Here is a 16,527-nt window from a genome sequence, read left to right on the forward strand (position 1 = left end):
AGTTCCTTCTCCTCTATTCTCCTCTTGGGATCTTGGGCATGCACGTACACGTGACTGGCGTGAGTTTGAAGACACCGGGCCCAGGACTCAAACCACAGTCAACCACATGGGAGTCCAGTGACATAACCATTACACTATATGCTGGTCCCTGTGATGATTATTAATGTAATGTTAGCATCTTCTTTCTATATAATGGAGATAAAAAGCTATCGAATAATTGGTTGTCAGACTTACATGACAGTCAGTTTTCCCTCTGAGATTCTATAGACCCAGGTTCTGTGAAAGAAGAAGCAAAGCCTCTAAATGATGCTGGACATTAAAAGCCCACATAGATATAGTGAGGCTATTGTTTTGCTTATCACATCAATATGCTTATTTCAATTGCTGACAGGATTTTCCCCTCATGTGGCAATATTTTATTCATTGTCAGTTTCATGTTTGGGCTTAATTCAAGACTATAGACTCTTGTTTTCAAAGATAACATCACCTAAGCCACATCTTAGGCATTCTTCTGTATAGAGAAAGAATCCATGTCCCTCTGGCCCATTCTGTGACCTTGGCCAATACTTCGTGCATAGCTGGGCAGTGTCTGAGTATGTCATGCTTTCCGGGGGCTAGCAAGCTAATCAACCTACTCAGAAATAAATTCTTTGGCTTCACATTCATCGATTCATCCCAACTGCCTGGCATAACTAAATACTAACCCTCTGTTCAGATATGTCTCTTGTTCAGACGTTGGGAAAAAATAAACAAAATCAATTGAATGAGAAAAAGACTATAGGTAAAGAAAAGTGAATAAAACAATGAGAAATATGCCATTCTACCAAAGGAGCACAAAAGAGAATGGTCATACCCTACCTCTGTAATAGGGAATCTACATCCTATTGCTTCCTTTATTTCAAATTCTCCAGCTAACACCTCAGTTAAGAGAAGGCACCAAGGTTCCAAGAAGCTGAACTCTAATCTGGCTTCTTCCATTACTGGACACAAAGTCACCATTGAGAGAATTACAACAGTATTGGGAGTTCCATCTTTTATTTAAAAGCAGGGGGTTGTAATTAATTAGGAACCATTTTTCTAGCTCAATCACCATTTTTATATCTTATCTTTAAATGAGAAATTGAATTTTTATTTTCCAATAAATTATATATATATATATATATATATATACACACACATAAAAAGGTGCCATCATTCTTAGCTGATTTTTCAAAGAGATGTTATATCAAATAATAATGACTATTCCAATGGGGTAAATTTGAGTTTTGAATAAAATGTGGAGTCAGGGTTATTCTTTAGCAGCAAGCAGTATGCCGTGTCGGTGGTGCATCTGAACGCTCCTCTGTCGTAGTGTGCCTGCACAGCCATGCTTCTTAGATCAACACTATCATACTGAGGGTTGCTAAGGCTCTGATAGGAATCTGTGGTCAATTAAATTGTAATACCTCAACTTACCCACGCTAGACGGTGAAGAAGCAGTAAGGTCCAGCTTCAAGCGGGTTGATAGGATCAGCAGTTGAATAGTCTTCCCGTAAGTTCCTTTTGCCTTTGGCCCCCACCCCAGCCTTGGCAGATGCCAACAGTAAGGAAAAAAGCCAGAAGAATGGGAGGAGGGGTGAGAGCCAGGAGATGTTGAATCCTTCTTTAGCTCTGGTTGCCAATGAGTAAGGCAACGGCACTTCTGAACAACAGAGCTGACAGAACTGTGCAGCCAGCAGATGCTAAGGCTCTGGTTGGGACAACTATGGGAGCCCAAGCCAACTGCCACCTCCCCGGTTCCATGGTGAAGCCTCACTTTCACATACCCACCTGGTCCCAGCCAGACCCCCTGGTGAGTGACCTGGATCCTGGACACCTGGCTGGCAGTGGGCCTCAGCCCCTCCCACTCAACCTCTAGTGTCTGAGTCTTTGCCAGGAACCTGTACCTTTGGCTAGTCCCTGGCCACAGATACAATGGGGGTGTCAGGTCATCCCACCTTCTCTTCCTCACACAATCATAAAATGAAGCTTAACTTCCTAAACCTGACGCCAATATCACATTTTTTCACAGCAAGGAAACAATCTAATGGGTTGTGGGTCATCCTCAGGAGAGGGCTCAGGGAATGTGGCCATGCTGGTCACTAGCCCTCATTTTTCCCAATGCTTTAATCCCCTCCTCAACCAAGTCTAAAAACAGTCAAAAGATTCTCCTTCTACCCTCCTCCCTATTTCCTCACTGGGAAATTATTATTTTTTTAATTCTAAAGAAATAGCAGAACTAGCAGGGCTTGGATAGCCAATATGACCCTTTGTGCAAAGGTACCTTGGTGCCCCTCTTCTGAAGATATTTTAAGGCCATCTGCAGGGATTTTACCGTGATAAATACACAATGTCTAGGGTGCTAATGGTGGTCCCTTAAACACGGTGCATCTGTGCAGCGCACAACTTGCACACTTCCAGGCACTGACCGAGGACATCAGAGACCTGCATTATGGCATTACACTGGTCTGATTTTCATTTAAAAGATGGAAAGGTAGCACATGTGGACACCCGATTAAAGTTGTAGACGGGGGTGGTGATTCCTCAGTCTCGGGATCTCTTTAGGTGCTCCCTACTACTGAGACCCTTTCACTCCTTATTTGGAACTATTTGCAGGAGTGCATTTAGAGGCTAAAAACATACATACCTCTCTTTCTGCCATGACCCGCAATCCCCTGGCAAGACCTGGTGATGGAAGTTTGAGTGAGACATTTGCACACATGCTTGCTTGCCCCTTGGCTCCACTACTGCAATGGGTGCCCCTCCAAGTGGCAGTGACCCCTTCTGGGTCAGGGAGAATTTTGGCTCTCATCTGATGCCTTTTTGTCTAACTGTTTACCAAACCAAAGCGTCTGGGCTCAGAACACACTGCAGGGGAACGTTCTGTTCCAGTCTGGCAGTTGCTTCCTCTGTCACGGGTAGGGAGATAGAGAAGAATGGGAACGTTTTCCTCTAGCACTCTCTTATCCCCACTTAGAAAAGTTCTACTCAAGTTGAAGAAGTGCCTTCTGTGACATTCTTCTCTTGAACTTTTCCAGTATGGGTGCTACCCAATCACAATTACTGAAGGTGCCTATAGATAGATCAAGCAGCATTAAAACAAAATACTGGGGCCAGCAGTTAGCGTAATGGCTATGTCGCTGAACTCTCATATAGTCAACTGCAGTTCAAGTCCCAGACCCGGCAGCTTAAACTCAAGCCAGGTGTATGTGCGTGCATGCCCAAGATCCTGAGAGGAGAATGGAGGAGAAGGGATTGTGGTGTGGCTATCCCCCCCTGGGGCAGGGGGGTGATTTCTTGCTTTCTATCTCTCTGTCTCTCTCTGTCTTTCTGGTGAGCACACACGCCCTATAGCAAAAAAAAAAAACCTCTCCCCCCCAAAAATGGAATACCGTTTAATAGTGTCTGAGTCAAACAATGCACACTTATGAATGTTACATATTATACCATGTATATCATATAACATATGGGATATATAATAGTATAGCTACAAATGGATGACACCATAAAAATATTAAAATCATGTCATTATCTATACTTCTGTTCTCCATTACCTCCATTTCTTCATCTAGTTCTTATTTTCTTTTACATGTACAGCTGTACACTGCTTTCAGTTCCAGGAGTCCACTGGGAAATCCAAATAGATTAGGACAGAGAGTGGTAGAAGAGAGGAGAGAAAACTTCCTAGGGGCAGAAACTCCAAGGAGAACTTCTCCACAGAGAAAGTTCAGGAAGAGGGAAGCTCTATGTATGTTCAGTTGCAAATACAGCCAGTCAGGGAGATGAAAGGTGAACTCAGTGAGATCGGGGACAGAGCGGGACACACACAGGAGCAGCAGGAGAGCTGAGGCACAGAAAACAAAGTTTGGGCACAAACACCCAGAAAAGAGTACTCCATACCGGCACCAGGAGGTACTGGAGGAAGAACTGCGAAAAAGCCATTGAATTGTGCAAGTAGGCCTATTTAAAAGCACCTAAAAACACATACATGCTCCCAGTACTGGGTGCCCCGTTGTCTCTCTGGTCTCCAGTGGGGGATTCTCTCCAAAGTCACAGCAACCAGCAACAAGGTCCCATTCATGAATCCAGGCAAACCAATACTGAGTGAGCCAGGCAGACAGAATGATGGCCCCACCATGTGCCAGAAAGCAAACTTACTCCACTTTATGGTAAGAAATCTGAAGTCTGGAGAGGGTAATATACCTCAAGACACCAAGCTAGTACAGGACAAAACCAGGATTCAAACTCAGCTTTACCTGACTTGTAATCCCACGAGCTTTGCACTACCTTGTGCAAACCGCATGGCAAGGCTGTATTTTGTGGCCCAAGATGCAGCCTTTCACTAAGCAAGTTAATGAATGGATTATTGAAAAGCAAACTATGGGTAGACATTGGAAATAAGAACACCGGAGTGGGTAAAAGCACAAACTTTAATGTTAGACTTGGAACAAGTTATTAAAATTCTCTGAGCCTCAGTTTCCTCACATGCAAAATAGGAGTAGTAGTATTGACTGCATAGAGTCCTGGAGATGATTAAATGTTGAATGCTTCTAAAGTGTTTAACACAGTGCCAACAGACAGCGAATGCTTGGCCGTTTGTGGTAATTTATATTATTATTATAACTATTAATACTATGATGAATTGTGACTCGTTTGTATAAGGAACTCTTGGAAACACTAGTGTGATTCCTCACATTCCCAAAGCACGTCCCTCAGCTGCCCTTTTGAGTTTCATTTATCTCCTTCAAGGTAACCCTAGCTTATTTTTTTCTTACTTTACCAGGAAAAATGTGATGGAGGGAGGCGTGTGCAAGCCTCAAAACTCTAATCATGAACCTGGATCTCTGGGCTCCCTCCCAGGCCCCAAGTACACATCGGGGGTGTGGAGGGGGGCAGGGTCTGGTCCAACCCCTAAGCAGAAAAGGAACCCTGCGGTCTGGCAAGTGTCCAGAGGGTGGAGCCAGAGAGTCCCTGGCTGCCTCTCTGAAAGCCAGAAGATCTGCAAGTCCAGGAGGGTGGGAAGCCGGCTGGGAGGAAGACCTGTGACACCTGCCTGCCTTTCTGTGGGACTTTTTCTTTCATTCTGTGCTCACAGAGATGCGACTGAGCTAGATTTCTGCCAAAAACAGAGCAAGCCGCAAAACTGAAATTTAACAAGAATGGGAAAGAAAAGTGTTTGTTTGTTTTTACTCAATTTTGGAATCTCCAGCTATGAAATGTTTGTCTCCCTTTAAATGGCATCAGAGTTTGTCCCAGCGTTCTCATTTGCAAAGAGGAACATTCTAGGAAATATTTGCAATGTCGTTCTCTTCTCACTGGAGTGAAGGGGGGTTGGTTTACAGAAATCACCTGTATACACCTCATCCTCTCCACCCTCCCACTACACCCCGCAGGCCCTTGCTGGATTCTTAACGCTGGTGCAGAAATTGTGTCAAGTCGAAGAGAAAATTCCATCTCAGCAACCAGCAGCCACTTAGGTCCCGAGTCCCCTCTGCAGCAACCTGCCTCATGGTTTTTAGTTTAAGTGACACTATGTTGATCCTCTCCAGGTACAAATCTTTCCCAAAATATTTCAGGGCAAGGGTAGGGGCAACTGTGGAGAAGGAAGAGTCTGAGTAGGATTTCCAGTGGGCAAAGACCTAAGAATGCCATGGAAACCAAGGCAAAGCAGCTGGCACTCTATCAAGAACAGAGGAAAAGAGACATCAGGTACCAAAGCCAGGGGACCAGTTCCCCAGCACCGCTCTGGCATTCGTGCCTGAAGTGGGAGGGGAAAGCTCTGTCCACGGATATGCAGAGCAGGGCTCTGGGTATAAAAACTGTTAGGTGCCTCCCTCCCTCCCAGCACTATCTCCTCTGGAACACTCTCCCTTTTCATAGAGCCCAGAGGTCTTTATCAGCCATTTCCTTCTGCCACTAGGAAGCCAGCTGGAGTGTAAGTACCCTTCTCATTTCTATTACTTTCCAACTGTTCACTGTTTGGGGGTTGCCTTCTCTAATTATTGTACTTTTCCCTCTTTTTTTTTCCAAGCAATTTTTGAGATAGTCTTTTTCAAACAGTCTCAATATGTGTCAGATTCTATTCGCACTTTATGGTAGAGATAGAAATATTGGAGGGCATAAAAGCAGTGAAAATAGTTAGTGATGATAAAACAGTGTGGAACAGGGTGGGAGAAGAGAAGAGTATGAAGGATAGCAAGAGAGCAAATAGAGAGGCATGACATTCGTGGGATTCAGATACGGTTTATTACCTGTTGATGATGTATATAGTATTCTCAACTGGACAGGTCTGAGAAGTATTTCATGTTGGGTAAAGTCTTTTTAGAAGCAAAATGATAAATAGTGATGGAATGTTTAAAAAATAATTGGAATAATAATAATCTAGAAAAAATGAAAAGCTATTGGATGATGATGATAGGGATTTTAATGTCTTTGTTTTGACTAATATGAATGGTATTCATTCTGGAAAAAGAAACATAATACACTATAAAGTTATATGTGATTCAATGTAATATAAACAAGATTATGATAATAAAAAATTTAAATATTTTTATTTCATTTTCTTTTATACATTCAATCACATTATTTAGCTTACAAAGTGAATATTCCAACATATGAACATTTCTCCCTAGTCCAGTTGATAAAACTATAAAATTATCTTCAACACATAATACCTCGTTTCTTTGTCCCATTAATGCTTTGCCTCTCCATTTTTCTTCTAAATGTTCTTCCTCAGACTCTATTCTTTCACACACACTATAGCTGTTATTCACACCCATTTACTCTGCTTCTATATCCTTTAGTCAATCAGTTTCTGTCATAGAGTGCAGACACTCGATATACATTAAGTCAGGCTATGAAGGAGAGACATTGTATGACCCCACTTAATAATATAACAATTTTAAAACTCATGCTGGGTGTGTGTGTGTGTGTGTGTTTCAGATTGTCAGAACTGAATGGAAGCAGTAGAGTCAGAGTTCTGGTAGACTAGAAAGCGATTTATAAAAGGAAATCTCCCCAGAAGCTTAAAAGCAAAGTCTTAGTTTGTGATTTCTGAAGCAAGGTGGAAGCAGCACCTGAGCTGACGTGGTTTTCGGCAAGATATCCATTCACAGAGCCAAGTGACTCTGAGTGTGCCGACGCCAGCAGGGGCTTGGGGCTGTTTTCTTGAAATAATTTAGTTGGACACAAGTATCTATTGGATTCAAAACAAAAAAGTAGAGTGCTGGGAATGGCCCTTCCCAATTAGAGATTTATGGGCTTTTCTGCGTGTGCCATCATGTTGAAGGGCTTGTGCTTGTGGATCATTGGGAGGACTAGTTGACGACAACTGAAGACACACATTTGGTGGTTTCCTTGTAGCTGCTCTTCCCGGCAAGTGATACTCAAGACTGCAAGGAATAGTGTCTTTCCAAGGAGGAAAGTGTCTTAGAGAGAAGACAGAAATACCTGACAGCGTTTTCTTTGTTTCTGATTACAGCTGTTACCAAAACTGATCACCTCCTGCCGTTTAAAGCCAAAAGCTACCTAAAAAGAGATTATAGTAAGTGCCACATAAATTACAATGCTGAAGTCTATTCTAACACAGTATGAATGTTTACATGCCTTTTTTATTTATATCGAAAACGTTCTATTATTTTAAAAGTGATACTTGAGGCATGGAAAATTGACGATTTTCAGGTCTCTCAATTGTACAACTTTCTGATAAGCTGACAATAGAATGTTTCATTTCATATAATTAAGTGGGGAATGTCTGTTGAGTTGAACTCTTGATACACCTCATAGTAGAATAGGAAGCACTACCTCATTTCATTAGTGATCCGGGTTATGCAAAGTGGTTTCTGACTCCTGCTGGAAAGCTCATCTGGTGCAGTTTCTAGAATAGTCTTGGGATGTTAACTTCAACACGCACAAGCCTCACTGAAGACGTGTCAGTGATGCAGGAAAGTGAGGCTCATTTGAGGCACGGGAAGATGTTTGTGTGGAGAGTAACTGCTTCCGGTAAGGGTGCAAGGTGAAATTGCAGATGGCAGAACCCTCTTTTTGTTGTTCCGCCCTCAGCCCAGGGTATTTTCAAGGCAGTCACTAAGACAGGCACATCAATGGGCCCTAGCATACACTGCAGGCTCCAGCATACAGAAGCTGCTGATTGTCTATCTGTTGACTCAGATGGAATCTTGGGAGGCATTCACATGTCTGGCCCCAAACTAGAAGACACAGAACAATCAGGGCTTTCCTACTCAGGAGGCTCACTCTGCCTGCCACTTACTGGCTGTGCATGGATGGTTCCCCACGCAGCCTTCTCTTTCATGCATCTTCTATAAAACAAAGGCTTCTATAAACAAAAACTCTAAAAAGAAAAATTAGTGATATTGATGTTGAGCTCAAGGATGTGGTTCTCCAAGATGTGTGTGATTTAGGAGGTCGGAGGAAAGGCAGGCACCAGGAGGGGCAGAGAGTGGAGGTAGCTACACTGAGAGAATGTGATGGCCCCTGCTCATCTTTCTCTTCCCTTTTTTCTTTCATATTTTTCTTATTTCTTTTTTTTTAAAGTCTTGTATATTATGACGACCCTACCATTGAGTTTCTTAATGTTACTGTTTATCAAACAAAAATATTCATAATGCAACCTTCAGACACAACTGTTTGGTATATAGCTAATCAGTTTACCATGGATAAACACACAGTTTTTTTTCCTAAGACATGTTATAAATGCTTTCCACAATTGTGGATTTTCCTGAGTCACTTTGGTAGAGTGCAAGTTTTCAAGTTTCAAGCCAAGTCAGTAAAAGAACAGGGGGAGGGAAGGTGGGATGAATAAAAGTGGGAGAAAGAAAAAATGCCACACATACTTCTGGAACTTCTCAAGGAAAAATGATCATTCTGGATGCAACGGGAGTTAATTTTGAAAAAAAAAAAAAATATATATATATATACACAAAACTGCATTATTTGTTGACTAAAACTAAGAATTGGTTATTATTAGAGTGATGTTCAAATTTTAAGAATTCTTACTTAGATACAAGAAAAAAAATGCTATTTAGCAGTGCCTTAAACAGGGCTTTTTAATGTGCATAAGAAGTAGTATATTATTACAGAATACAGAATCCACACTAGACCCTCTTCTTCTGCGTTTGGTAAAGAACAAGCCTATGGCAGCTTGTTTGCATTGGTGTTGGACCTCAAGATAGAGCCCTAAGAGTTTGCCTCAAGCATTTCAGAGCTTGATTCCCATACTCCCCCGGAACAGGCTTCTGATCGGCCAACCGTTTGCTGGTGGAGAAACGCGGAACGAAATTGTGCTTCGGCTCTGTGCGAGATAGTTTACCACCATTTTTAACCCCCAAGTAAAGTAAAATGAATATTCAATCTCTTGAGTCGGTTCATTGTCTCTCCTCCACTGCAAGCTCCTAGCTGCTGGGGAAGTCCGCCTTGCCTTCATCTTTACAAGCCCCCTGGGAGGGCCACACCTCTCCCACCGGAAACCCACCAGGCAAGCCTCCGCCATCCTCCATCTTGCCTTTCATGTGTTCATCTGGGTCCAGCACTTGTCCTGCCTCTTCACATGTCTTTGCCCTTTGTCTTGGACGGACAAAAAGGATGAATGGACAATCTTTGGTTGGTGGCGCTGCTGATGCCCGTCATGGTCCTTTTTGGAGGGACCCTTTTGGAAATAAAGCTGGTGAGCCAGAACATGGAGGCTTCACCCAGCTAAGCTTGGCCCTGGCGGATGGGCCGCAAGAACAGGTATGCTTCCTCCATGCAGCCTCTGCCTCTCGGGACCTGGGCGCTGCTCCAAGCTCTGGTGGATGTGTCTTTTCTGAGAAGAGCCTGGGATGTGAGGGTCCCCAAGCTGTGTTGATCAGTATGTGGGCTGAACCAGAGGCACAGGGATCTTGGTCCAAAGGGTCGCCTGGCTCTTTCTTGATTCAAAAGTTGGTCGAAAGCTGGGAAATGGCTTGGACCTTTACATTTGTCCTTCTTCCATTTGATTAGAGTTCCATTTATTTTATGGTCCTCTCAGTTGAAACATAATAGCCTACTGAGAACTGACGTGTTTGCGCATCAGTGTAAGGTCCTCGCTCCATAGCTTTGCTTTGCTTTCCCAATTTAAGATGTGTGGGTTCTTAACATTCCCAGAAGAAATGCAAAGATTTCATACTAAAATTCTTTGGTGAACTACAACTTTAAGTTATGAATTTCTCCTAACCAGTCCTCATGCCTTACTTAGTCCTATAGAAAATGGTCAGAGCTCCCTAGAGCTCCAGAATGGTTTAGCAGTTCAGGACAAATGGTTCCTGGGGTATGCCCAAGTCCTGAGAAGTCTCCCCTGTCTAGGACAGTATAGCCCTACAACCCATCCCAGTATGTAGATATTAGCCACACAAATCACAATAAGCCTGCTCTAAACTGACCTGTGGATTTGGATAAAAGTAGTTTAATCTTTAATCTTAGCATTGGGCGTCTCAAGAGAGGACTCAGGTCATTCAGGTTCTCAATCACGTCTGGCCAGTTATATTATCAGGTTTCGAATCTATATCTCCAAAATCTGAGGTGATGAGGAATTTAAAACCCTCTAACATAAATAGATGCTGGAAATTATAAGGTGAATTTGTTTATTCTAAAATAGCCCATATACTTGTTTATATCATTGATGGAAAATACCACTTCCATGTTTTCCATTGCTGCCACTTTAGGACCTCGTTGGTATATTCAGTTACAGAAACTCAAGGCCAGGCCAGTATCTTTGAGCTTTTTGTTGTTGCCTGGGCTGAAGCCTCATGTGTCTCCTAAATTGGTATGACTTTCAGAATGGTCACTGTAGCTGAGGAAGGCACTTACCAAGCAACATTTTCAGTTATAAGATTTTTTTAAGGAGAGAACTACCTGAAAATAATGACATCCATCACTTAGACTGTGAAATAAAAGGCTATTTTCATAAATGTTTAATTATTCAGTTTTTTTTTTTTTACCTTTAACTGTGGAGCCATTTGGACTATATATGGACTTAGTTTGATTCCTAACTTCCAGCAATTTTCAATTTAAGAATTTCTTAACATAAAGATCCTTTGGAAGTCTCTCAGCTGTTGGTGTCAAACACTGTTTTGTTAATACAAAATGAGTTGGTCTGAAGTGCACTGTATAAATAGATTCGACTTGGCGCAATGATTAACCATTTGCCATTGTTTAAAAAGCAGGATGTTTAGTTGAGCAATGAAATAATACAATCTAAAGTGTAATCGTTAGTAATAAATCAGTTCCCCACATTGATTTTCATACTGAGATTAATAAAAGTCAAAACTAGAGTTATTTTCTGTTAGTAGCAATTGGTGTACATGATAAATGGAACAATCATGGGACCAAATATAGCACTGAGGACCCTTTGCTTACAGCCTGGCCACAAGAAGAACTGGTTTATCTGCACGGGCTTTGGGTGTTTCTTTGGTTGTATCTTTTGGGTTACGGCTTTAACATTCCAGTTATGTCTTCTGGAGTCTTCTGGTTTTCTGGTGTTTCCCTGCTCCACACTGACCTGGCTGTGTTAGGATTTTTTCCAGCACACTCAGGGTAGTTTGGTCATTGTCCTTCTCTCTCTGCCTACCTCTGGAATTGTGTCATTGATACTCTTTTGTATCTACCTTTGGCACCATGAAACCTTCATTTTTGTCTGTAAGATACCATATTACCATATTCTTGTCGTTTTTCAAGTGTGTATATACTTCTATGAAAAGTGAATAGTTCCATAGTGAAGACAAGTCATGGTTAGTGTTCATATCTTCCCAGGCATGCTTAGTATAGTGATGCCCTAGACAGTCAAATATAGTACAATCCTCAGATTTCAACTTTTTGGTTTGTAAGTGGACAATAGTTTTGTACACTTCCACTTTTTCTTATTTCTGTACCTTTGTGGGGTATCATTCTTGTCTGTTCTTATACATTTTAATAATGCATTTCTTTCTCTTTTTTTAGAGGTTTTTGCTATAGGGCACGTGCGCTCACCAGACAGACAGAGAGAGACAGAGAGACAAAAAACGAGAAATCACCCCCCCAGGGGGGATGGCCACACCGCAATCCCTTCTCCTCCATTCTCCTCTTGGGATCTTGCGTATGCACGCACATGTGCCTGGAGTGAGTTTTAAGCCACAAGGTCCCAGACGCGAACCGCGGTCGACTACGTGGGAGTCCAACAACATAGCCATTACAGTAACTGCTGATCCCAATAACACATTTCAAAAATAAAAAATACCTAGGGCAGTTGTATGATGTAAAGATAAATTCGAGCAATCTTGAACTGACAATGTGGGGTGGGAAATTTCTTAGGCTGTGTCAACCCACACAAACTATTCTAAATTTTTTCTTCTCTCAGACTTTTTTTTTTTGGAGAGATTTTCGCTATAGGGCACATGCGCTCGCCAGACAGAGAGAGAGAGACATTAGAGACAGAAAGCAAGAAATCACCCCCCAGGGGGGGATGGTCACGCCACAATCCCTTCTCCTCCATTCTCCTCTCGGAATCTTGGGCACGCACACACACGTGCCCGGCGTGAGTTTTAAGCCACCGGGTCCGGGACGCGAACCGCGGTCAACTACGTGGGAGTCCAGCGACATAGCCATTACGCTAACTGCTGGTTCCCTCTTCTCTCAGACTTTTAAAATAAAACTTATTTTTGTTTGTTTGTTTTGTGCAATATTTTTTTTAAGGATTTTTTTCTCTGGGTCATGTGCACTCACCAGAGAGAGACAAAAAGAGAGGGAAAGTGAGAAATAAACCCCCAGGGTAGATAGCCTCTCCATAGTCCCTTCTTCTCCATTTACTTCTGGGGATTTTGGGCACACTCACACACACGCCCTACTTGATTTTCAAGCTACCAGGTCTGGGACTTGAATCATGAAGTCAGCCGTATGGGACCCAGCACCTAAACCATCACACCACCTGCTGACCCATAAAATAAAATTTTAATTTAAAAAGACTGCTTGTCCTGGAAATGTCAAAAAAGAACTCTGAGACCCATTAAACAGTTTATTTGAGCAAGAGATGGGCAGCATTTCTGACCAAAACTTGGCTCAGAACATTCTACCTGACTATGTGTGCAGCCTCCATTTATAACCAAAGAAAGTGAAGTGACATATAAATCAAGGCAGTGACATGCAAAACCAACCTGATTGACTACAGTTGGCATTGCCTTACAGTGTCATGGTCTGGTCAGTTGGCAGCCTGTGATTGACTGAAGCCCAGCTGCTCCGATTGGCTGACGTTCAGCTTCTAGGATACCAGAGTATAGTCTTAGGTAAGGCTATAATTTGTACATCAAGCTATGTTTCAGTTCAGTATCTAAGGAGACTGCTTTGGGCCAATTTATCACCCAAGTACAAGGGCTACTTAGGCTAATTTAGCTCCATTTGGCAAAAGGTAGTTGATCTGCATACAGTAGTGAGCAGGTTATGTTGTAACTTGATTTCTTGCTCTTTTAATTGATAACATGAAGCTGAAACACTTAACTTCAGCTCTTCCCATATTATTATTTGACTTACTATGTTGGCATGGGTTATTTTTTAGTCTTCTCAACTAAAATGTGCTCCTCAAGTGCAGAAAATAGGTACTAAATATTTATTTAAGTAAAAAAAAAAAAAAGCATGAAATTAAAGACCATAGCCCTTCTCCTGGTAGCATTAAAGATATCAATGACAGGGACCAGCAAATGGCATAATGGTTATGTCGCCGGTCTTTCACATGGCCAGCTGCAGTTTGAGTCCCAGACCTAGTGGCTTGAAATTCAAGCCAGGCACATGTGCATGTGCACCCAAAACCCCAAGAAGAGAGTGAAGGAGAAGGGATTGTGGCTATCCCCTCTAGGAAGTGATTTCTCACTTTCCATCTTTTTGTCTCTCTGTCTCTCTGGTGAGCATATGTACCTATAGCAAAAATCACTCTTAAAAAAAAAAAAAGATATATTGATGACAAAGGCAGTGAGGCACATGAACTTGAATAACAACCTCCATGATGATATTTGAAGAGGGAAGCATTGCTTTTTAAGTCCCTTGGGACATCACAGTCCATATGCTTTTAAATCATTGTGGCTACTCTAATCAGGCCCAAAGCTACTCACTCTAAAATATTCTCCATTAAGAATATTTATGAACTCTGTCCTTTCCTCAAGGAGCCAAAGGAAGAGATAGCCATGGAGGACCTCTCCACTACAGTTAAATTGGACCAGAGTGAAAACCAAGTTTCACCACGTCAGGGGAGAAGGTGCATCCCCAAGGCTCTTGGCTACGTCACTGGTGATATGAGAGAATTTTCCAACTGGCTTAAAGGTATGGGTGCTTTCTTCCCTTGGATAGATGGGAGAAGTGATTTTAGGGCAAATAGTTTGGTGGTACTTCCACTTATATCTCTAGTTATATTCCCAAACTAGTTATCTCTTTATTCCCCATTTTTCTACTTTTTTATCTTCTAATCTGCAACCTTCTTCAAATTTATTTTGTGGAGACAGTGGCTAGTTTCTACTCATATTAAAGGAGGACACTCGACTTCATCCTGTAATTCCAATACATAAAATCTAAAATTTTATTACTGTAATTCATTCCTTTGACTTAAGAGTCTGTACTTCTGAGAGGATAAATAAGTACATTACGTGCTTTTTGGAGCTTAGGTTCTAGTAGGGGAAGTGTGGGTTGATCATAAAGAAACAAGATGCTTTTAGGGATCTGGGTGCCACTAAAGAGGCAAAGCATTCAAAGAGAAAAAGCTTAAAGGAATATCAAACATAAGCTTCATCTCCTGAGGATTTAGATGTCTTGCTCAGGGTAGAGTTGGGCAGGAGCATCATCAGCCTTGCTGTTTCCTTAGTTCTGTTCATTTCATCTCTTCCAGACAAACCTGTGGTACTCCAGTTCATCGACTGGATTCTGCGGGGCATATCTCAAGTGGTGTTTGTCAGCAACCCCATCAGTGGAATCCTAATTCTGGTGGTACTTCTGATCCAGAACCCGTGGTTGGCTCTCAATGGCTGTGTGGGAACAGTGGTATCTACTCTGACAGCCCTGTTACTTAGCCAGGACAGGTAGGCATGTCCATCCAAGCCTACTATTCTCACTCGGAGACCTGAGAGTGCACCAGTGACTGCAGGCAGCAATAATAAAGCCACACCCTTCCCAGGAGAAACCACCTTTTTGTCCACATCACTCTTTATATTTGCCTTTAGTCAGAGATCAGTAAACCACTCATAAATTATTATTCTTTGTGTCTGAGTAAGGGGTCAGACTGAATAACACCAGATTCTCATGGCAGTACCTGATAACCAGAACCAAGCTCCAAGTTATTCCTAGGAGAGATTTTAAAGGAATCTTCTTTCAAGATTAATAAAATGATTAGTCATCAGCATTTTGTTTGGGCAAAAATGCATATATGAGTTCATGAAAGCTTTAGTGGTTTACTAACCCCCATTATATCTGATTTCCATTGTTAGCTTAACAAACTTATTTTTTCATAGATAGTGCAAAGGTCAGCTCAACTTCTGGAGAGAATAATCATAAATTCCAAGTTAGCAAGCCTGACTTAGGAGCATTTGTGAGACTTCTGATATCTTCATTAAATTGAAATCAGCGTGTACTTCAGGACAAGCAGATGGCATAATGTTATATCGCTGGAATCGCACATAGTCAACTATATTCGAGACCCAGACCCAGCAGCTTAAAACATACTGGATATGTTGTGTGCCCAAAATCCCCAAAGGAGAATGGAGGAGAAGGGATTGTGGTGTGGCCATTCCCTGGGGTGGGGGTGGGGGTGATTTTTCACTTTCTGTCTCTGTCTCTGTCTCTCCAGCAAGTGCATGCATCCTATAGCAAAAATCTCTCAAAAACAAACAAACAAAAAACAAACAAACAAAACAAACAAACAAACAAAAAACCAGCATGTACTTTATAAATTGATCTGCCATAAATTGATCTGCCATGGAAGAAGTGATGAGCTCTCACCAGGACAGCAGATGGCTCCTGACTAACACGTTCCTTCAGAGAGGGTGCCAGTTTTCCAGGTGTCCAGGATCTCTGCATAATGCCCAATGGATGGTTATTACACAACTAAGCTCTTGTAACACATTCTATAAATTGCCTAAGGGGGTTCTCAGGGAGAATCAGCAGGTACTCCACTTTCTCATCAATTTCAAGGATGCTGATTTTCTCCCTTGAAAGGGTGATTTTATATGGTAGGTTAAACTGTCTTCTAATCTGGGACCAGCAGTTAGCATAATGGCTATGTTGCTGGACTCCCATGTAGTCAACCACGGTTCAAGTCCTGGACCCGGTGACTTAAACTCACACCAGACACGTGCATGTGCGTACCCAAGATCCTGAGAGGAGAATGAAGGAGAAGGAACTGCAGCGTGGCTATCCCTCCTGGGGGATGATTTCTCGCTGTCTTTCTGTCTCTCTCTGTCTTTCTGGCAAGCACACACGCCCTATAGCAAAAACCTCAAATAAATAAATAAATAAATAAATAAATAA

At 42.1% G+C, this 16,527-nt stretch overlaps 1 protein-coding gene across 1 annotated transcript in view; it reads left to right on the forward strand.

Annotated features, from left to right (window-relative positions):
* Positions 1 to 5,813: 5,813 nt before the first annotated feature.
* SLC14A1 (solute carrier family 14 member 1 (Kidd blood group)) overlaps positions 5,814 to 16,527 on the forward strand; it is a 33,820-nt gene continuing 23,106 nt past the window's right edge. Inside the window, exons 1-5 of the mRNA XM_006144404.2 lie at positions 5,814 to 5,953; positions 7,499 to 7,561; positions 9,426 to 9,765; positions 14,178 to 14,334; positions 14,894 to 15,083. Of these exons, the coding sequence (XP_006144466.2) occupies positions 9,544 to 9,765; positions 14,178 to 14,334; positions 14,894 to 15,083 (569 nt within the window). The 5' untranslated portion in view covers positions 5,814 to 5,953; positions 7,499 to 7,561; positions 9,426 to 9,543. The remainder of the gene's footprint in view (positions 5,954 to 7,498; positions 7,562 to 9,425; positions 9,766 to 14,177; positions 14,335 to 14,893; positions 15,084 to 16,527) is intronic.

Source organism: Tupaia chinensis, unplaced genomic scaffold (assembly GCF_000334495.1).
Source record: "Tupaia chinensis unplaced genomic scaffold, TupChi_1.0 Scaffold000119_1, whole genome shotgun sequence".
Taxonomy (NCBI): domain Eukaryota; kingdom Metazoa; phylum Chordata; class Mammalia; order Scandentia; family Tupaiidae; genus Tupaia; species Tupaia belangeri.